This window comes from Aplidium turbinatum, chromosome 18 (genome assembly GCF_918807975.1).
Source record: "Aplidium turbinatum chromosome 18, kaAplTurb1.1, whole genome shotgun sequence".
NCBI lineage: Eukaryota > Metazoa > Chordata > Ascidiacea > Aplousobranchia > Polyclinidae > Aplidium > Aplidium turbinatum.
This window is the reverse complement of record NC_137489.1, coordinates 1,797,722-1,820,084: the sequence shown is the minus strand read 5'-3', so window position 1 is coordinate 1,820,084 and position 22,363 is coordinate 1,797,722. Positions and strand designations below refer to the sequence as shown.

Here is a 22,363-nt window from a genome sequence, read left to right as displayed (position 1 = left end):
AATTCGTTTTCCCATTCTACATTGCATGGTATAGTTAAAACTTATTGTAGGAAACTGTCTAACAATTTCACACTTTTCAAAATGTAACAAACCAGGACAGATAATAAAAAAGCAGCTGTGGTTCCACTAATATTGAAATGAATTGAATTGGTTCTGCACCGTTCAGTTAGAATCTTACAGCTCTCTTTATGACAACAAACTGACATTGTTTATAAATAATTCCATAAGAACTTTTTGCGTCGAAATGTTTATTTCAGAATACCTGGTAGAATCATACCGATAGCTCAGTGGCGCCCGCTTTGTACATGAAGAAACTATACGATCAAGCGGCCCTTGTTTGATACTCGGTGTGTGCGCTTGAGCAAAGCATTTTAAGGACTGCTTTCCAATTAACTGTACCTAGTGAATGGAATAATTCACAGACTACTACATTTCAACAACAAGGGAAACTTCACTCTGTCCAATTCGGTGACAAACCCTGCGTGGGTGGTGGAAAGCCTCTACAAAACTGCTGGTTTAGCAACAAAATACAGCAAGAGCTGAATTAGAAAGAATTAAGCTTTTCTTCTGTGTAAAGAAAATACTAAATGCCATCATCTCTTTAATGAAAAATGTTTAAAACTGTCATCATTTATATTAGATAATTATCTTCAAGTCACACACTTCGTATTGTTTGGTAACCAAACTCACGTAAGTAAACTCTGATCTCGATTTAGAATTGTAGTTGCATATAAGTTGCATTGAGTCACCAGAGTTGAAAGTGATTTCTTGAGGAAATATTTTTGCTTCCTGATAGTTGAAATCGTACGACAGATCTTGGGCAATGTATGAAAGTTCTTTACCGTCACTGAAAGTCACGTGAGCGGAATTTAAAAGAAATGTGATAGATTGAACTTCGCTTTTAGTAGCATGGTTGTTGTTTAGGCTACTTCACAATGTAGAATGTAGATACAAACGAAAATGAGAGATGATGACAGCTTCAGACTAAAACAGGGCGTTTGTATATCTACATTTGTGAAGTTATTAAAATGTATTGTCGACGTACGCTTTAAAGCCAAATGCTTGGCCTAAAATTGGATGCGAACAAACGAGAACCACCTGAACTGAGATGTCAAGCGGGATACCAGCTTGCAATGCAGCTGTTAAACCTGACAAACTTGTATGCACAAGATAATTGTCTTCATATGGAATGCTTTGGAATACGATATGTTCCTACCTTCCAATGTGTCTCAAAGTGATTGCATTCCCAAGTAGATGAGTATGAAGCATCGCCCCGATCAGCTTAATGTTCGACTGGTTATTCACTTCCATACCCTGCAAAGTTCGATTTGTGAAACATGTTGAAAAGTTATGGGAAGGTATTGATTTGTAAAGTCATTAAGCTCCCTGATCGAACGAAAATGAAAAAGACCCTACTCAAGCTCAACCTTGTTTGGGATCATCAGTGACGTAATATCCATGTGTCTTGAGCGGGAATTGAACTTCCAACGATGGGAATTGTGAAAGTTTTCAACTTCAGTGGGGGGAAAGTCGGGTTAGTTGAGCCACTGGGTTAGTTGATCCACCCCTTTTAATTCTTAAATGTAGTGAGGTAACCACATTTTATCATCACGTGATCTCAAGGTTTCTCATCGCGTGGTCTCCTGGTTTGAGTTGACGATGGATATTAGGCTATATGTGGTGCTGAAGTTAAAAAGTTGTGTTTTGACCTTGGAAAGTAGATTTTGAAAATATAGGTATGTCCAATAATATTTTTTTATACTTGGTTACTGAGGCAGTTTCATTGAATTTGCTTGGTAGCTTACCAAACAAGCTACGTTCTGAATAAAAAGCGGCATAGTGTGCCATAAAGTTTTGCTGTGGTTTTAACATTTTCATGGCGGTATAGTTGAGGTGTTAGTTGAGCTACTGCCTTCGGTGTTAGTTGAGCCAGTGTAAAAAGCGCGTTATAATGCTTACGATACCTCCACACACCTTACATAGCTGGCAGCCGTTGGATAAGTCTGTTTACGGTCCAATAAATCTCTTTGAACTACATAAAACTCAACAAAGGCACATATGCTTGGTCAAGCTTTAATGAAATGGTGTTATTTGGATGCTGTAGCAATACCTTCATTATTTGATGTGTAGGCTACATTGAGTTACGAGCGACTCTTGAAACAATTGTTAACCTGTGTTCATATATTGATATTATTACTTTAAATACAAAGTAAGGCTTGGCAAAGAAACATGGTTAAATTTGTGTTTTCAAAATTAATAAATGCGGCTCAACAAACCCCAGTCTGTGGCTCAACTAACCCTCACCGTGGTGTTAGTTGAGCCATTTGACTATTAGTTTTTAAACACCTGTGGACCCGGCTGTCGCCGTTCGATAAGGCTTATGCTTCCTACAGATATTGTTTAATATACGTAGGATGTAAAGCACTGTGAATGAAGAAATGAAAGCAAATCATATAAAAAAAAATTGTAAAAACGCAAAAAGTGGCTCAACTAACCCGACCTTCCCCTAATCGAAGCTACGTCGAGATTGTACTACGGTGTCCAGTATGGCGTTCTTAACCACTCGGCCACTAATTTAACCACTCGGCCACTTAACCACTCGGCCACTCGGCCTCTTAACCACTCGCTCAAAACAATGGAGCCGTTGATAACTGCAGTCTTCTTACGTTCAATGCGAGGAAGGATACCTGGTTTTCCAAGTACACAAAGAGGTATGAGTCCACAATACTAATAACCTCCACTCGAGGAGACTCACATATTGAAAAGCACCAGGCACAGTTGATGTGTCCTTACAAGTATACAACACTTAGTGACGTGAAATTGATGCAAAATACAACTTTTAATGGCTGGAAAAATGAACCAAGACAATACTGGATAAGTTTATAAAGCATTAAAAATAGTTTCGTGCTTCTCAAAGTAAAGGTGTAAAACTCATAACAGATTGACAGTCTGGTGGAGAAGTCGGTTTTTATTTTCACATTTGTTTTCAACGCCAATTGCAAAGGAAGAGAAAGTTTTTCTATATTTGCTCACTCTTTTACAACACAGACCTACCAAGCAGATTGTTGAGCTAGTATATATATCTTTTATTGTGGGTACAGTAGTACTACGTCCTTTCAGTATTTTTGATGACGTCAACAAAGCTTTTGGTTTATTACCATATTTACTGTTTTATTTACATATTTTAGTTTTAGTTGCAATTATGAGCTTCACTTTTCATTCTTGCACATTTCAAACACTCCAAGTTTAAATTTGAAACACTTCTAAACTCACTTTCTGAAGTGTTGACACGTTTTCAACTTATGAGACTCACCGCAGCCACACATTTGCCATTGCATGTTCCATATTCATTGAAGCTACCAATGTTAGGTGGAATCATTTGAAGATAAGAAATGACGGTATGCCCAACTTCCAACACGCCGGCGTCATATTCTCGTAGCTGAGATGTGTACGTTACACGAAAGCCGGAGCTGTCGACGATGTCTGAAAAAAGATTTACAAGTGTGAAAAAAGCTCTTTCCTAAAACTATTTATCACTTTCCAGGTAATGTAAATCACAGCAGTTGCTGTCCGAGAATAGACGATTTGCATGGCATTAAGAACTTTGCAATTAGTGAGGATCTAAAATACTACGTAAAATTGAAACAGTTCAACTACAACCAGTGAGAAGTGAAAGAGGAGCAAGATTTTTTTTTTATATATTAGGTTTACGATGTTATCACATTATTACCCGATTTATTCTCACTGCGTTATGCAAGAAAAAACACAATCGGTACCGTTTTAAAGTCTTCTGTGTGACCCAACCTGGAATCTATCTCAGATCTACCAGCACCAGAGCCGAAGGCGAAACCACTCGGCCACTGACCTGGTGAAAAGAAGAGAAAAGGGCAGAAAAGTGCAAGAAGAAAAAGGGAAGTAAGCGAGAAAAGTAAGAAGAACAACAAAGTAAAAGTAAAAGAAAAAAATAGAAAACATATGAAAATAGATGGCACAGACAAACATTGAGCGTAGTCTACATAAATAGATGACCAAGACACCGTGCACCAGCCTTCTGGAGTAGAAGCTGAAACCGACAGCAGTTGAACGTGTTACTTGGGGTCTTATATTTGCCTGAAATGTTTTAGTGTTAGTGTTTTCATTCATGTTTTCTTTTCTTTTTTATCATGAGAAGCTTTAATATGAGAAAAAAAAATCTTGTCAAGCAATGTAAAATGTAAACACAATGCATTAGCTGGCACATTGAACAAAATTCTCTATATGTGGATTCAATAGTTTTTATTAGTGGGTGTTACTTTAATAACGATCCATGTGCTAACATTTAGATTGCAATATGAAAAAAACAGGAAACTCTGAAACAACTGAAAAAACATGTTAGACAATAATTGTAGAACCCAAGTACGCTTTTATCTGCAATCGACTTCAGCCTTGAGTTCTGAAGGCTTTGGCACGGTGTCTATCTAGGCCATCTACAGTATTTTCGTAGGCCAATAGCCTAAATAGAGCCATTACGTACTGTAATATAATGCACACACATTTATTTTAATAGGGTTGTTACTTAGTCGATAACTATAGAGCCGTAGTTTTCAACCTGTGTTTTAAAAACACGACTTAAAATAATTTATGAACTTGGTGAGATTTTTAATGCTTCACCTGATCTCTTAGCTGGATTATCGTAGTGGGTCTCCATGACAACGTACTTCGGCCCATCCGCATTACCAATGGGAAGCCCGACGTGCTCGGGATAGTAGATAGCCTGCAAATATCGTAATGCTGTATTCATAAGCAACAATCATAATGCAATCCAACTGCTTCCTTAACCCTTCATGCGACAACAATGACCTAAAAACATCACAAACAATTTATACGCTTATTTGGCTGCAGCACTGACGTGACAATTTTTGAATGACAACGCAGTCATGGCAATCCAATACACAGCTGTCTGACAACCTCTACTGTTATAGAAACGTCATCTGCAGGTCATCCTCTCCTACTTCAGTAGCAGAAAACCTGTGTGGCTGGTTCTGGAATGGTAGGAAGTCGAGGTTCTTTATTTATGTATAAAGATTTTTATTTTGACCAGTCAAATTTACCTCCCCTCCAATGGCCCAGCCGTACATCAGTTTAGAGCACCTCCTAAAATCCGGTGGCATGTTGGACCCAAAGCAATTCACCTCTGTGTTTAAAGAGGTGGAGCTCTGCAAAAACGAAAATAAAATACTTTAGTTTCAAGTTAAAAACCCAAACGTATTAGAACGATCAGACATATTTTTTAATTTTTAAATCATACAAATATCAATTTAATTTTTCTGCATAATATTTTATGGCAACAGTTGCAGTAATGTATGCTATATTTCCCAAGTTTCTATATGCGGGGACAACCAAGACACCGGGCAATGGTTAGCAAACGAGTACTCAATGATTTGATGACAATATAAAAGAATAAAATTCAATCGATTTCTCATCATTCAAAGTGAAAACGATTCTTGCTATGACGTAGCAGGAGTGTGAAGAAAGTGAAAACTTCTTGGAAAGGAGTGTGGAAAGTGTGGAAAAGTGTGGAAAGTGTGAAAAGTGTGGAAAGTGTGGAAAGCGTGGAAAGTGTGGAAAAGTGTGGAAAGTGTGAAAAGTGTGGAAAGTGTGGAAAGTGTGGAAAGTGTGGAAAGTATGGAAAAGTGTGGAAAAGTGTGGAAAGTGTGGGAAAGTGTGGAAAGTGTGGAAAAGTGTGGAAAAGCTTCGCTTAAAAGCGAACTCGTGTCCTGCACAAAGAATTTGTCATCGGTGCACCCATATTCATTACACCATTTAAATTATTTCAAATTACCTTCTCTATCATTCAACAAAGGACCAAGCTTATATGGTATATTGTCCATAAGATAGCATCACTGTGACATCATAATTACCTCTAACGTGTCGTAATCGCATTCGTTAATGATCACGTGGTGGACATATACTTCGTTGCCTGGTTGGATGATTGGTTCAATCTGGAATGTGACGCAGGTGATTACTGCGTCATTGTAAATAACTAACAACTTTAAAAGACAGCACTAAACTAACATTGTCCCAACAATAAATTTGTTACCGATTTTATTTCCTGACTAAAGGCTAGATTACCACGCGAGATGTCGAAAGTTATGAATGTTTCTTCAATTTACAAAAAGTGACTTCGTAAAACAGCTGCAGTAGGTAGCACAACTTGGAGGCTCGTTAAAAAACATTAGTAACTAAAGAATAAATTAGTTGTTGTTGACTTGAAAACATAAAACTTTTAATGTTTACTTTCACAATATGATGCTTCGATTCAAGAACAGGAAGTTTCAACAATCGGCAACTGTAGTGAGTATCCACTGCAGGAATATTGAATTTGTCATTGAAGAGGTCGAAGGTTTGAACAGGTTCATCTTGGGGAACAGAGGATGTACTTCCTGCCTCAAGGAGAAGGAGGCTCTTTGTTCCTGGAAAAAGACGAAATATGAAGAAGGAAACACAAGTGTTTTCTTACTAGATAGTTGGCAATAAAGATTGTCTTTTTTTTTACAAGGTATGCAAATAGTAGATGTAAACATTTCGAGGTAATGTTTGATGTGATATTTGCAAGTTAATTGAGATCGCGTTTTCGTTTAATTTTGACGCACCTTAAAATTTGTTTGATTAAGATTTTGCGTCGCTGATGTCAAACTCCAAGCAAGTCAAAAGTACAGATCGCTAAACATGTCAATACATCTATAAGAACGTTGCGATCAAAATTCAAAGAAAAAATGGAACCCTTTGAATCAACCCTTCACTGGGACTGCCTAACAAGTTAAGGTGCTCTTAGGGATTTCTTTTCTTATCACTTTCAAACCCGCCTCAACATTCACACTCTGTTACGTTGCCTGTAAATTGATGATGAGATTTTGCTACGAATTCGTAGAAATGTATCTGACGTCACATTCCATGTGGCAATTTATAGTGAATCTGATTAGATAATATTTTATATTTTCTGCATTGTGAGGACACAATACAACGACAAGTTACGGGTTACCTCTATCTGTCGCTCTGTTGCCATGGTAATCAGTATGAACGATATCTGACCTAGTTGGGTCACTTTGCCCCATCGCCCATATTATCTTCTGCGTGTTTGCCTGCGGAAGATTGTGGCCAATCAGTTGGGAAACAATAAAAATACAAGCAGCAAATGTTTCCAGTGTCATTCATAAAATTTTAACGAAATGCTCCACATATCATCCACTAAGTGGCGCTGCAATCGCTATGGCCGCGACACTCGCCGTAACACCAAAATATTTTAAAACATCGCATTTCTTTCCAATTTTTGAAATCTTTAACTTGAATTCATCTTGTGCATTTAAAAATCCAATGACACGTTACAAAGCAATCTGTTGATTTACTGTTATTGTGATGTCATCGGTTCCGTCGCATGCTGCGATTTGTCGTTGGAAGGTGATAATGGTCCATCCGTTGCACTCCCTACCTCCCAAGAGCTTTATATTCTCCTCTGCATCTGATGGAGGAAAAGTGTTTGAGGAGGACTCTCCATGTCGGTCCTGGAGAGGAGAAAGTTAAATCAATAAGTGAAACAAACAAGTGGTTTGTTTCATCAGATAATCTTAAATTTTGCGAAAACCTTAAATTAGACGTAACATGAAATATGATGAAACATTTTTAACAAATGAATTGAATTCAAAATCTCTTTTTAAAAAATATTTATTTGTTTAGACTTTTAATAGAGAAAAGGTGATATAAAGATTTAAAAAGGGTTTTCGTAAACTGTAAGTGTTTTCCAGCACACGTGGCGGTAGACCGATGTGACGTCATACTTACGGTGATGTGGGCCATCCCATCCTTGACCCATCCTACATAGATGTCCGCACCTATCATGCCCCCAGTGGGGGAAATACCCAATCCGATCCATCCTGTGGTATTCCCGTGAACCTAAAAAGGTAAGTCACAGTTGTAGTCATTTTGATGATGTTGTAGAGTGTAGACTATGTAGAGCATTAAGCATTTAAGCGTATGCACTCGCGTGCAGCGCCGCGTGTAGCGTGAGTTGTCAAAAATACCTTGAAACTATTTTCCGTGACCGACTTGCGGCAGTGATTCAAAGAATTTGCAAGGATATTTTTTATGAGAAATATCCACGATTGTGCTTTCAAACAAGCTTTCACAGTCCGATGATAATATGATGATGATGATGATGATGATATTACATCGTCGGTAATTTTTAAATAATCCGAAGGCGTAAAAAACTTCTGCTTCAACAGGGCTATGAGATGATAGTTTGTGCCCGGTAGCAATGAGATCCTCATGCCCCAATTCCAAGCACTTCTTCAAAAAATGGACCATATCCAAACAATATGCGATGGTTTTGTTAAAGTGTCTGGTCCCCTTAGCAAGACAACGGTCCCTTATTTCATCCCTAGCCCGGGTACAAAAATACCCTCTGAGCCCCTTTTTCAACGGTACTGGCTGCCAATATAACACTGTTTCCGCACAATAATCATATAAAGCAGTGATTCTCAACGTGGTCCAGGTGGACCACTGGTGGTCCAGGTGCACCACTGGTGGTCCACCTGGAATTTCTGTTGGTCCACAGAGAGTTCTATAAATCCTTGATAAAACGTTCTTCAAAATTGTAATTTACTGTAGTAAATTATGTAAGGACTACATACAGGTGTAAGAAAATTATGTAGCATGTGTGGTTGCAGATCAGCGTGACGTAGTAATCATGTTTACTTCGTGATTTTTGATCGATTTTTCTGGAAGCGCTAGATAAGCATAAGCTCAGCAGTATTTAAATTATTTTATGAATGTCACATGTTATATTTTTTCAGATGCTAAATTAAGTAGCCTAGCTTACTGTATTCTGCAGTGCTTTCAAATTAACAAAATGTTAGGAGCTCCTGTTGCTAAGAAGGCTAGACTGAGACATTATCATGAAATTACCATTCTATTGAAACAATATGTGCATGATGTTTTGTTAGAATAAATTTTGTATAAATAAAATTTGAACTTGAAATTATGTGTATTCAAGTTGTTAAGGTTGAGTGTGCAAATTAAGAGGGTTTGCTTAATTATAAGTAGGCCTATAGTTAATTACGTACTATTTTTATTAAGGACTAAGATTGAACATGCCCTTGAGTTTTCTGACCTATGTGCAATACAGTTTCGATTAGTGGCGTTCATGAGACGTCAACATAGCAAAGTGGTCCATCGGATATATTTTTTTTAAATTTGGTACATGGGCCAAAAAAGGTTGAGAATCACTGATATAAAGCACACAAAAGTTGGAAAGGTGTCTGGTTACAAGAGTAGTTTAATGCTTGCCTACAATGCCTCCTTCTTCCTGCCACAAACATAACTTGTAATCGTTTATTTGTTTTGATTAATTGAGTCTGAAGTGGGATAAAAACCTTTTTTTTTGTACACACCTATGAACTTCACAGCGGTTAGACTCAAATCGAAAGTACACACATATCGTAAAGGTGTCCTGGTATCTCTCTCGCTTGTTTTACCAATACTGAATTTAACACAAAAACGTAAGTGGCCTCTGCACACACAACGGCTTCCAAATCTCGGCAGAAGCGACAGTTAAGAATGAAACGCCTGAATCGCAGGCGTGCCACGTTGCGGAGAACAAAGAAAAAAACAACGCAAACTCAACGTCAGCACAATTACAAATCAAGAAGACAATCGAGCCGTCGAAACAGCATCTTAGCGAAAAGATTTTGGTGCAACGTAACGGATAAAGCGCTCTCTTTCTCTTTTGCAATCCCAGCGAGAAACTTCCAGGAATAACCTACCACAGGCTTTGTCAGGCCGAGCATAAAAATTCAAACCAACTAGTCAACGCGACCCGGTTGATGCTTCCAGTTTAATCCTCTTAAGTTTACCTAAGATGCAGTTAAGTAACTGGCCTAGTTGCAAGAAGACTGAGATAAAGGAACTTGTTATTCCATTATACTTGGTGGCGAAGGCTTAGCACAATGAAACTCTCCCCTTTTCCATCCCCACTTAACTGTTATGGGCTCTTCACAGTGCCAAACTCTTGACAAATTGACAATTTTAACAATCAGTGAAAAAATTTTTTTTTTCTGAAACATTTATGTAGAAGAGCTACTCTCCAAGGCGTATATAATCAATCAGAGTTGACTCTGTCAAGGAAACAAGCAAAGATGGTCCTGTAACCGGTGGTGAAATTTTTCTAAAATGACTGAGACTTTTGCTAAATTCTTATTTCTGTTCAAATTAACGTGTACTTTAAAAGGTCGTCGCTAATTAATTGGATACGCTACTGTATTACATTGTAATATAATCACTGAAATCATATTGAATTGATATTAATAACAATACCGTCTATTAATTTTCAGTACATATCTAAGTACTGTAAATTAGTATACTTCGGTAGATGTTCATTGTGATGGCTTTTTTGCTTTGAACATTAAGTTTGTTTTAACAAAAAACACCTTAAGCGAGTAATGTCGGTCTGGAATTGCATGCGGGAAGTGATTTTCTGATGTCTCTGGATTTCTTAATATTCAATTGAACACTGAGAATATGTCCTTATAATGTTTGTAATGTATTGTATTGAGTTTAAATTTAACCGTTGTTATTGCGTTCATAAACGTAGTTGCACTGATGAGAATTTGATATTCGAAAACGCGTTCTGCAACACTGTTTTTTGCACTCTGCAATGCTTGATGCAGATTTATCTGTAGATTTCCATCACGCATTGAAGCGGTGATCTGATAATGAAATTTTCTACGGTTTGAGAAAAAGTTTTCTCTACCTATAAAACGTTGAATGGTAGTTTAATTAATTATTTCTATCTGTATTTTTCCAATCAAAACCTAAAATTGCTTCAAGTAAAAAGGCCACAAACAGTACAAACTGTGAACTGTAAAGAGAATTGTGTGGCAGATAAATGATTGGCTCTGTGACTGAGTAATAAAGTGATTTTGATGTCTTTAAACCTTCGTTTTGGCTTTACAATGCTAAGACAAATGCAAAACATAAATTCCAATTAAATCACAAAATTGGCAACGAAACCTGTTTGCTTTTGTTTACTCAGTAGCGGAGAATGGAACCATCTTTAAGTACAACGAATTGCCTTGAAGTGCAGTAATTCCGAAATCTTACTTTTCCTAACCGCATACGACTTAAAATGGATCTGTTACGTTATTTCAACCGTGGTGCAATTCATCAAATAAGCTTTGTTATGTCACATTCTGTTCAGCTATAAACACATGGATGAGAGCACATAACAAGAACAAGCGTTGTGTGTCTCACGCTATCGCAACGAGCCTCGACGGTATCACAAAGATCACACTATAACACTTGTGCATTCTGTCAGGAAATCCCGCAAATGATGAAACAGATGTTCTGTCTGTGAATTGCTTTGTAGGAGGTTCGGCGTTGAATGGTTTACAGAAGTGGTTCTCAAACTCTTTCGTTGTGATGCCTTTGAAAAAGTTTGCTAGACTAGCGACGCACACAGTTCTTATACATGCACTTTTCTCGTAGCTTGGTCATACCAACACCGCGGTAAAATTTCAACTCAAAAACTGTTGGGAGTCTCATAAACCTATTTAAAACCTATTTTAAATGCAGTACACCCAGTGATGCAACCAGGGCCGTTGAGATGATTTTATCCCGGTCCTGATGAGGTCTCCAAACTCCAAATCAAGATAATTCTAAAAAACCTAACTATCTAAAATACGTGGTAGTTTCTTCAAATTCTTGGTCCCCTTCAACAGATTATGGGCTCTTGGCACCGTCCCTGGTTCAAGTTCAAAAGTACCCCCTGGACTTCCCTGTCAATGTTACTGGCTGCAGCGTCTCTTTGGGTGACTTGGCTGCTTCCTCGTAACCTCTAATCGGTTAAACTCAGAGATCTCCATCAAAAACAGAGTAAAATCTATGTCCTCGTATGCTTGCTTTTTCAATTTAGGCAAATTTGGCCTCTTGCTTCCTCTTTCACAACAAAGCACATGGATTGTTAAAGCTGAATATTTTATTCGCTATAGCCAACCAATTGATTAAACTTCTTTTGTCCTTTCGTTTGGGAGAATACGCTACTACGGCCTGAATAAAATAGGAATAATAGAAAATGTAATCAAAACTAATTTATACCAATTGCCAGATTTTGGGTCGAAGATAACGTTGTCGACTAGTTATTTGAAAGCAGACCTTACCCAGCTTACTTTGATATGAAGCTGTGAGATCAAGATCAGTTTTGGCAGCCACAGTCATTAAAATACTGCACTAAAACTTGTTTCTGGAATCAAGGTAAAGTACAAGCTACATGCTATGACGTTCGGATTACTGTGGATTGAAGGGGGCCGCGTAATCACCATGACGATCGATATGTCGATATAAATCGCGATTTGATTCCCGACAATTCAAATCTCGGAATTTGAACAAAATTAATCCTAGGATTGTGATAGAAAAAAACGATTAAACTGCGTAATTTTTCGGGTTCTCAGCCCGAGAGTTTTCTATTAAGATCACATCAGTTGCTCTAAGTAAGTTTTATCGGTGGGCCAATGTTGTTTTGTGGATCTGAGATTGCACCCCCATCTACCCTCGCTTTGATCCGATCCTGCGTGAAAACGTCTTGTGAGAAAATGAACGTTTTCTATAACGCAATAAAACGGTTCTACTATATATCAGGTTTCACGTTTATTAGCCGGATGTTATAATGCGCATTTCATAACAGAGACAATTAGCCTATAACGTGGTAGCAGTTGACAGTACCTCCAAATACCTCACTCCCACCAGGATCAGACGATTAAAGTTATCCCGCAAAAATTGGGTAAAGCTCAATCGTCTTTGTACTGGAGAGGGACGTTTTAAAAGCAATGTGTTTAATAGGATCTTGCCGAATAGTCATCTTGTTTATGTGAACCAGCCTCCCAAACGCACAACACATCATTCATCACTGCCCGATTTAAGGACCTCAAAATGAAAATGCCAATCTTACAGCGCTTGATAGCAACACAGTTCAATGGTTGCAAATGAAAAAATCTGGATGAAATAACGTGACTGCTATCACCTCATACGCAAGTAGAAGAAGAACAGAGATAATCGCCTCATCTTTTCAAGAAAATAATTTCCAGAGTTGCCAGTTCTGTGTTTTTCTCTGGTAGCCTAATTAGGCTAGTTTTGTTTGCAAGTTGCGGGAAAACCGCCGTGTTTAGAGAAGCAAGCTACATTTTGTGTTAATTATCTTTTAGTGTTTTAGAAACTCTGTCACTCTTTTGAAAATTAATCATATTTTGAAATTTATTTTTATTTGAAAAAAAACTTGAAAATTTGGCTTGACTAGAGCACCGCAAAATTTTATTAGTTTCTATAAGACGCCGACAGCAATAAAAGTTTAGGAACCACCAGCCAACAAAGATAACTTTTCAAAGTTTAGAAAAATGAATAATGTTTCGTCAATCATCAAAATTTGCAATAAAAATATATTTAGAAACAAAATAAAATGGTACGTTGAATGCAAATATAAAAATAATCTGCCAAAGTTCTTAAAAATTGACAGAACTTAGTCTTACTTCAAATGTGATAAAGTTTGAGTCAATCTTCCAATAGAGTTTGATCAGTCCCCAAGCATCGAGCACAGCTTGATGGGGGTAATTATCAGTGGGCTGCACTCCTCTACAGCCTCCCACTATGCACAACAAGCAGAGTGTTAAGAATTTCATTTTTCAGCTCTGTAGCCTGTAAAACACAGTTACCTGAAATTACAAAAACGGAAAACTTAGTTAAAGTAGAATTCCAAGTTGTCAATATTCCGAATTGCACACCAAGATTCGAACCAAAATCTTTGCATACTTTGCATGTACTTTCAGGAAGCTAAATGTTCACCACCCTTCAACACCAAGGATAGTCATCATAACGTGCTAATGGACATGGTGCGAAATAAACTGAATCCAAAAAATCTTTTCAATTTTTTATTTCATCATAATGGAGAATTTTTTATTTTTTCATAATTTTTTATTTTATCATCTGTTTGTCAAGGTATTTTAAATTAGTCTCCATAGTTGTTTCATCAGCTGCATAGCCGAGTGCTGAGAGCCATAGTTGAACCATGGACTTCTAAATAGTAGCACCTGGACTGGACACGCAGTGACCAACATGAGGCCAAACAGTTGGTACAACGGTTGACCAACAGTGGGCCAACAGCCAAGTAACTAACCCTGTTGGCCCACTGTTGGCCAACTGTTGTACCAACTGTTTGGCCACATGTTGGCCACTGCGTGTCCAGTCCAGGTGCTACTATTTAGAAGTCCATGGTTGAACGTTCGTAAGGTCCAGGTTCCATACCGCTCAAGAGCATGTTGCTGTGTCTTTGACAAGACGCTTAAAGACACGCCATCGATTGCAGAATGGCGCCCCTTCGACTATAGCCCTTGATTCCTCTCACATATGAACAGTACGTTGCTCTAAAGAGAAATGCCTATGACCCTTAGCTCTATGGTCTACTGAACTGAACTGCTTTGTATCTTGCCAAAATATTTAGTCTGCGTCGTAGAAAGCATTCTTGCATGAACGCAGGAAAAGAGAACTACGTCAGCAAATCAGTCGTTTGTTCAACGTCGACTAGCGTTAAATATAGGTTGTGCAAATCAATTGATCTTCGAGCTTGAAGTAAGTCCGATGGCCTTACTGACACAAACACTTCAAATCTTTGAAAAATTATAAACTCTTCTTTAAAAACCTAACGTTTTTGAGCCGTGGAGCACACGCAATCGTCATGGTTCAGTTGTGATGGTTTAGTTTTCAGCAGGCCTTCAAATGGAATAATGACAATGCACATTCCTAGGCTGTGCGTTGTCACCTTATGTAAGTTATACTTGTGGCGGGTAGCCTACTACATTTGCAGGTCTGTGGTCTTCCATTAGATCACCGTCATTGGTCACTTTAACTATTCCACTTTTCGTCAAATTTTATCGAACTAAGGTGTTTGATTGGCTTGAAGTTGATGTAGACCCGTGACGCGTATGGTTTAAATTTGCAATATAACATTTCCATTATTACGACCTGACAAGTTTTGAAATAAGCATGTTTTTAGTATTTGTGCGTTCAATAGACGAAGTTCACTTGGTTTGCCAGAGTTTGAGCTATTTCTTAAAAATCTTAGTTTACTTTTGTTCCCATAACAACAAGAAAATACTGTTGTGGTACCTACTGTTGCCATATACTTTTTGCTTTAAATTTAAGCTGCCTCTCGGACCCTAAAACTGGCAGCCTAGCAGTCCGATTTAGGACTGTATGACGTCAGAGAACGACAAATAATCTTGCAATAACACAAGATATCGCGTGGTTGGCACTATTAGTAGTTTAGTTTATTATAAAATACCTTGCTGTGTTGCAGTATTGCTATCCAGTGAGCTGCATAGCCTATGTGCTTGACAGTTGACAGCTTACAAACACAGCAAACTTTGCAAGCAAATTGTTTAAAGTCACAAAACAAGCATTTGAATCAATTGTAAATTTATTCTTCAATAAACATAATAACAGGACGCTTGCCTTTAGATGCATGATTGTGCTACGCGTGTAGAACGTGCAAAAACACCGCATAAGAAACATTCTGGCTGGATATGTAAAAGTAAACCTGTATCAAATACATGATTAAACACTTGACACATTTACAAAGAAAGTATAAATCAAGACGTACTTCACAGAATGTTTCAAATGAACTTTATTTTTATTGTAAAAATTCGCCATTCCAAGTAGGAACTGATCAGATATTGCAAGTCATGCTTTCCACCTTGGGTGCAATTTTAAGTCGATCTGGAAACCTTAGACACTTAGAGCAAACACGATTATAAAAACACCATTCATCGACTTTACAGCGATATGCAAAGTTGACAAACAATGGCGCCAATTGTCCATTACGACTAAAAACAAAACATGACTAATTAATGATTGCCATGGTAACCAGTGCTGTTGCCATGAGCAAAAGGCTCTGCATTACCACTTGCGGCGCTGCAGAATCTGTGGTCGTTGGAGGAGTTGAAGTGGCACCGATGGAGCAGACGTTGGAGGCGAGTGAGGTTGGCATGCCGGTATTAGGTTGAATACAAGTGGGCGTTGGTGGGTCATAGACTTGAGTGATATTCAGGGGTGGTCCATATGCTGGTATCTGTAGGGGATAATGGTCTTTGAAATCTATGATAAATTCTTGATCTCAAAATTAAAGAACAAAGAAACTGACACTACTTACTTTCTGAAGAAAACTCCTCACTTATGCTTTTGCAAGAGCTCGTAGACAACATACAATTGATAGAGGAAGTTTACTTTTTCACAAAGAAGACACATGGTAAATACCAATGACATATCAACAATAAATCAAAGAGTACCGCTAACATATAATTGCTGCGATGCCTACGTCAGCAAGATCTGATGGTTTGGTTTAATCATGATCGAGTGCACTCAATTTTATCTTAGCAATAGCAAGACACTTGTGTCAAAATATATTTCCGTAAATTATTTCCAGCTGCTACTTTGAATTCAATCTGCAACACCATTGTAAATTGTGTTGTTACAAAAGAAAAAAATAAACCCATTATTACCTTCAAGTTCACTGCTGTGGTATTCTTGCACCTATAGATGTCCCACATGAGGAGAATCGTGTCACTGAATTTCTTAGCTCGTTCTTCACCCCATGGAAACTACAACATTAAAAAAGTAATGTTGGTTGCTCGAGTTGTGATTCTTTGCATGAGAAGACAACGATAAGGCGGCTCACATAAAATGGTAATGAACCCAAGCCGTGCCCTCACCAATGTTTGAGGTATTGAATCTTTATCTTCGGACTGACAAAGCCTTGTTAAGTTATTCCTGGTAGTTTCGCATAATAGATGCTCTTGACGCAGGACCGGTTACCGAGATTGGCAAGGTGAAGTTTTCCGATTCTTGAAGTCTTGTTGCTGGGGAATTATTTCATTCATTAGGTGCCGCTGAATGGAGAGCAGTCCTGAAAGTGCGTTGCTCAAGCGCACACCCCGAGAGCTGAACCAGCGCCGCGTGACCTTGAGCCGGGCGCAAAACAACTGAGCTGACGGGGCGGACAATGCGAACATGCAATAGGCCTACAACTCCAAATCCGGGACTGCCACAATCTTTTCAAAACTCTTCAATTGATGCGATGTGTTTTTACGCTAGAATCAGCATGTTTCTACTTGAAAGAAATGGTGGTGGCACTCAATATAAAGCAGTAGGTTATCAACTTACCGAATTGAGTACGCTCGGGAGGGTCTGGTTGGGAGGCTGGCCGGGGATTGTGAGATACACGTCGCTTGCGAACACTAGAGGCCAATGAACTAGACTGACTCTAGATAATAAAACAATTGTTGTTGGAATGTTATCGAGAAATGTAGCCTATTGCACGTGGTGTTATTATTTGTTCAGAAACAACATTGGAAAAACATGAGTAGTAAAATTTACTAATCGTGCGTGTTGTAACACAGTCATATTCTTGGTTGTCATGGCTTTTCTACCTTCACCGTCAAATCAAACCGTCATGTTAATGCTGGAAGATCGCCTTCACATGGCATCAATCTTATTGCCGTGTAACATCATCGCGCCATGTTCTGATCTTCTCAAGTTTTTTGAGTCTTTCATATTCTCTTGTACTTATTTTTAGTTTATCTTTTTCTTCTTTATTGTTACAATTTACTATTTGAGTCATGTAACATTTGTTTCCGTAGACTTTTAAAGGCTACTGGATGTTTGAGTGATCGAGAAGAGACTCGATGACTCGCGTCTACACAGGGCTACGGTCTTTTGCGCTTTTTATAGGATACACACTGTATGTTTTCGGTTTCATTAAGCTATATACTTTTTGTTTTCCATCCGAAAACAAAAGGACTGATTGCTCACCTTCAGTTTTTCGTATGACCAGTCTACATTTTATTTGTCAAATTAGTAAGGTCTTTGACCTGCTATCTTTCCTGCATCTATGTCTTTTTCTTTGCTTACTATGCTTGTTTCAGACTTAGGCGTTCATACATCATTCTTTCTAGTTATCCCGACATTTGACTGTACTAAAAATTGTTGCGATTGTAACTTGAAATCCTTGAGGTTATTGAGTAAAGTGGGGCGCTGTTTTCCACAAGCTCGTTTTCTTTTGATTTTTCCACAAAATGTAGTGTTTTCTCATTGTTCCTTCCTCGTGACATGGTCAAAAAAACTTGTTAGTCACTTGACATTTCCTGATTGTCATATTTTATTTTTATTCCTTTTATTTCTGTTGATATTGAATGGGAGGCTGGATGGGAAGGATTAGAGAAACGAAAAGGGTAGGAGGAGGTCGTGACGTGTGGAAGCAAATGAGAGCCGACCTCCAGCTCGGAGACGGCACATGATGATGATGATGTTGATGTTGAATACAAATTTCTCCATATTTTTTTTCTAGTTTTCGGCTTTTTTGTTTGTTGATTTGTAAGTAACATCAATTGTTCTGCTCTATATGTTTTTCAAATAATACTATTTTGAGAAAATCTTCTCCAATTAGATGTTACCTTTCGCTTTCCTCAGCTTTGATAACGTTTCCTGGTTTTGTTTTTGTAAGATATTTGCTTTTCTCCTTCAACAGAAAACAACTGTTCTTAGTTTTTCTTCTGCTTTATTGCACAATAATTTTTGTCTTGTCGTTCTTCAATCTCTCTTTTCAATTCTTGGTTTAACACCTCAAGTAACTTCAACAGTCCTAACGAACTTTTCACAAATATTTAACCTTTCAATAACAACTAAATAAGTACAGTAATGTTAGTTTTATACAATACGTTACAATAAAACTATACGGCATGCAATAGATACGTGCAGATATAATTACAATGCTGTGTTGGCTTAAATAAATAAACAATATAAAATCTAACGTGTGGCTTGATGCTCCGAAGTATCCAAAAACTTGATCTGGAACAGGAAAAGACTGACAATGTGAGATTGGAATTTTTGGATAATAGAAGATAAAAGCCAGACACATTTCCTCTGTCGTAGCAATCCCAGCCTGACAAACATTACAAAAAGCTTAGAAATGCGACACACCAAAAAAGAGAAAGTAACGTTAACAAAACAGAAGAACTCCAACATTTCTTGATTTAGCTCCATAAAGAAACACAGAAAAAGATTGAAAATCTGCCTCCCATGGTCTTTATCTATGGACACGTCAAAATTCGTGTTTAGCAATTATGTAGAAAGTCCCGTCACAGCTACATACGTTATGCCTAATTTTTTACACCTACCAGTCTGTTTCTGAAAGTCTGAGTAAAACTTTCTCAAGTTTTATTTTTCGTGTACACAGTGATGTGCTCACCTAACGTTGCCAGAGAAGCCAGCAAAATATTTATATGAATGTGATCTTTAAAAATTTTCAACTAGGCCATCAGACGTGCAGTGATTAGAAACCCAGACAGCCACGTTATCTGGCCCAGAAAATCTGGTAAAGATCGGATCAGATCCGTACCAGATCTGGTAAAGATCTGGACCAGATAAAGTGGCTGTCTGGGAATGTTTTCTAAAAAGTAACAAATAAAATTAAATTTCAATGGATCTCGAGGGACGGCTCTGATATTAAAATACATCGCTTTTGGAATTCACCAACTGACACTGCCATGGAACCTCCAACTCCTTTTCAGACAAAATAAAACATGATTACTATTATTATTACAACAGACCAATCGGGATTTGAATCTCTTTGGCTCAAAAATGTTTTAGTTAAATTTTAGCTAACGTGTACTTTTTAGTTAACGTGTACGTTAACGTGTACTTTAAAAGGTCGTCGCTATTTAATTGGATACGCTACTGTATTACATTGTAATATAATCACTGAAATCATATTGAATTGACATTAATAACAATACCGTCTATTAATTTTCAGTGCTTATCTAAGTACTGTAAATTAGTATACTTTGGTAGATGTTCATTGTGATGGCTTTTTTGCTTTGAACATTAAGTTTGTTTTAACAAAAAAAAAAAACCTTAAGCGAGTAATGTCGGTCTGGAATTGCATGCGGGAAGTGATTTTCTGATGTCTCTGGATTTATTAATATTCAATTGAACACTGAGAATATGTCCTTATAATGTTTGTAATGTATTGTATTGAGTTTAAATTTAACCGTTGTTATTGCGTTCATAAACGTAGTTGCACTGATGAGAATTTAATATTCGAAAACGCGTTCTGCAACACTGTTTTTTGCACTCTGCAATGCTTGATGCAGATTTATCTGTAGATTTCCATCACGCATTGAAGCGGTGATCTGATAATGAAATTTTCTACGGTTTGAGAAAAAGTTTTCTCTGCTTATAAAACGTTGAATGGTAGTTTAATTAATTATTTCTGAAAGTTCCTTGGTTTCATATTATCTGAATTTTCTATATATACGAGTTATTTATTGAGTTCCTTTAAGAATAGGGGATCTCCTGACTTAGAAGCAGCGGGCAAGTGATTCTCCGTAGGCTCTACTGATTCTCCATGCATTTTTAGTAATAAAATACGAGTTATTGTAAGTTTGGATGAAGTGACAACCAACTTTCTTTGAAGTTGTTTACACTACTGATTTTGAGAAGCAGAAAAGAAAGAAAATCTGCCTATTTAGTAATAAACTGCAGCATCTGGCTATAACAAAGCAATCGTAAAGATTTCGTTCGTATTTATAAACATTCACCAGAACGACCGAAAACAACTTACTCAATTTTTCACTATTGTTTTACAAAGTTAAGTTGCAACGTTACTTTCAAGTCACATACTTCACATTACTTTGTAAACAACTCACGTAAGTGAAATTTGATCTCGATTTGGAATTGTAGTCGCATATGAGTTGCATTGAATCACCGGAGTTGAAAGTGACTTCTTGAGGAAATATCTTTGCTTCCTGATAGTTGAAATCGTACGATAGATCTTGGGCGATGTAAGGAAGCTCTTTACCATCACTGAAAGCAAAGTGAGAAATTTAATAGATTTGCTTAGAGTTGCCAAAGACACATTTAGCATAACTTAGATCCAAGTAATGTGCCTGCAAGTTATGGTAGGTTGATAAGTAAGCTAGTAATACAGATTCAGTAAATGAAAAATCAAGTAAGCTACGGTGAGAGCACATACAAACCATTCTGAAGTTTATAGCCGCTGCTTTGTAGCATCATATTCTTTTGTTTGTTTGTGTGTTGTATTCTGATGGCTTGTTTTAGTAAATATGTTATTTCTGTCACGTTTCTTATTTTGGTTTAATCATCTTCATTGTTCTTCTTCGTCTTCTCCCAGAGCTATAAAACCTTTTTCCTTCAAGATGTCCATCATCGCTTTGCCGAGTTTGGAACATTCTAGCAGACGAGGCCAACACACAGTATTCGCTTTGTTTTACTTTGATGAATGATTGACCAATAAAAAGACTTGTAGTTTCTAGAATTTTTCGTTTTCGTTTACTGTTTACCGGCATTTTGAATTTTGGCGGGCACATTATAACTATTTTATAAGAATCTGTAACATTTAATGCTGCCGCACCTGCTGTACTATACATTGTATCAGTACATTACATTGCATACAATATAATATACATTGTGTTATCAGACCATTTTTGTTGTTTCTGGATGATTTCGAGAACAAACAAACATGCAAGTGACAAGTTACCTAATTAGATATGCTTGGGAACATGAAACGGTCCTTTCCATACCTTCTAATATGTCTTAAAGTTGCTGCCTGCCCTAGCAGATGTGTATGGAACGTTCCACCAATCAATTTGATTTCCGACTGGCCATTCGCTTCCATTCCCTGTAAAAATTGGTGTGTAAGATATGACGAAACGTACGCTCCTACCGAAATGCACTTTTATCAATTGGTACAATGATGTATGTCAAAGCAAGAAAAACAAATCAGCTTTCAAAAAGTCAGACAAACAGACAGATTGCTTTCAAAATATTCTTGGTTGAGAGAATATATCTCGGATTCAATTGAAACTGTGAAAGCGCAAGTTTTCTTTTTGGTTAGCTATTCTCTAGTAATTACATTGGTCGACCAATCGGATATTTGAAGACATGAATTGCGTTTTTACTAAAACAATGAAGAAAAGGAAGAAATGAAGAAAAAAATATGGAGGTCATGAACATTTTTGTTTAATTAATACCGTCCGTATGTAATTTTTCGTTCGTGTTTGGTCCAGTTGTGATGACATCTATTTATTTTGTAGGCTAATTTTTGTTTCGATTCAGTTGTGCTGATGAATCCTAATGGAACAAAAACGGCTCCACAACATAAATTAAATTTTACTGAAATACTATTTTGAGCGTTAGCCTGGTCAAATGTTTTAAGGTTATAACTTGAAAAAAAAAGCTATTGATTTGTTTTCTTAGTGATTGCTTCATAGGT

General features: G+C 37.4%; 1 protein-coding gene across 1 annotated transcript in view; it reads right to left on the bottom strand.

Moving 5' to 3' along the window:
• LOC145787877 (uncharacterized) overlaps positions 1–22,363 on the bottom strand; it is a 39,507-nt gene that overhangs the window by 5,712 nt on the left and 11,432 nt on the right. Inside the window, exons 10-26 of the mRNA XM_082599715.1 lie at positions 21,672–21,769; positions 20,778–20,934; positions 18,882–19,012; positions 17,236–17,335; positions 16,575–16,673; positions 15,941–16,144; positions 13,551–13,694; positions 7,819–7,929; positions 7,386–7,541; positions 7,022–7,121; positions 6,277–6,452; positions 5,901–5,981; positions 5,091–5,195; positions 4,651–4,753; positions 3,314–3,483; positions 1,217–1,314; positions 691–847 (exon numbers count right to left, since the gene is read on the bottom strand). Of these exons, the coding sequence (XP_082455841.1) occupies positions 691–847; positions 1,217–1,314; positions 3,314–3,483; positions 4,651–4,753; positions 5,091–5,195; positions 5,901–5,981; positions 6,277–6,452; positions 7,022–7,121; positions 7,386–7,541; positions 7,819–7,929; positions 13,551–13,694; positions 15,941–16,144; positions 16,575–16,673; positions 17,236–17,335; positions 18,882–19,012; positions 20,778–20,934; positions 21,672–21,769 (2,190 nt within the window). The remainder of the gene's footprint in view (positions 1–690; positions 848–1,216; positions 1,315–3,313; positions 3,484–4,650; positions 4,754–5,090; positions 5,196–5,900; positions 5,982–6,276; positions 6,453–7,021; positions 7,122–7,385; positions 7,542–7,818; positions 7,930–13,550; positions 13,695–15,940; positions 16,145–16,574; positions 16,674–17,235; positions 17,336–18,881; positions 19,013–20,777; positions 20,935–21,671; positions 21,770–22,363) is intronic.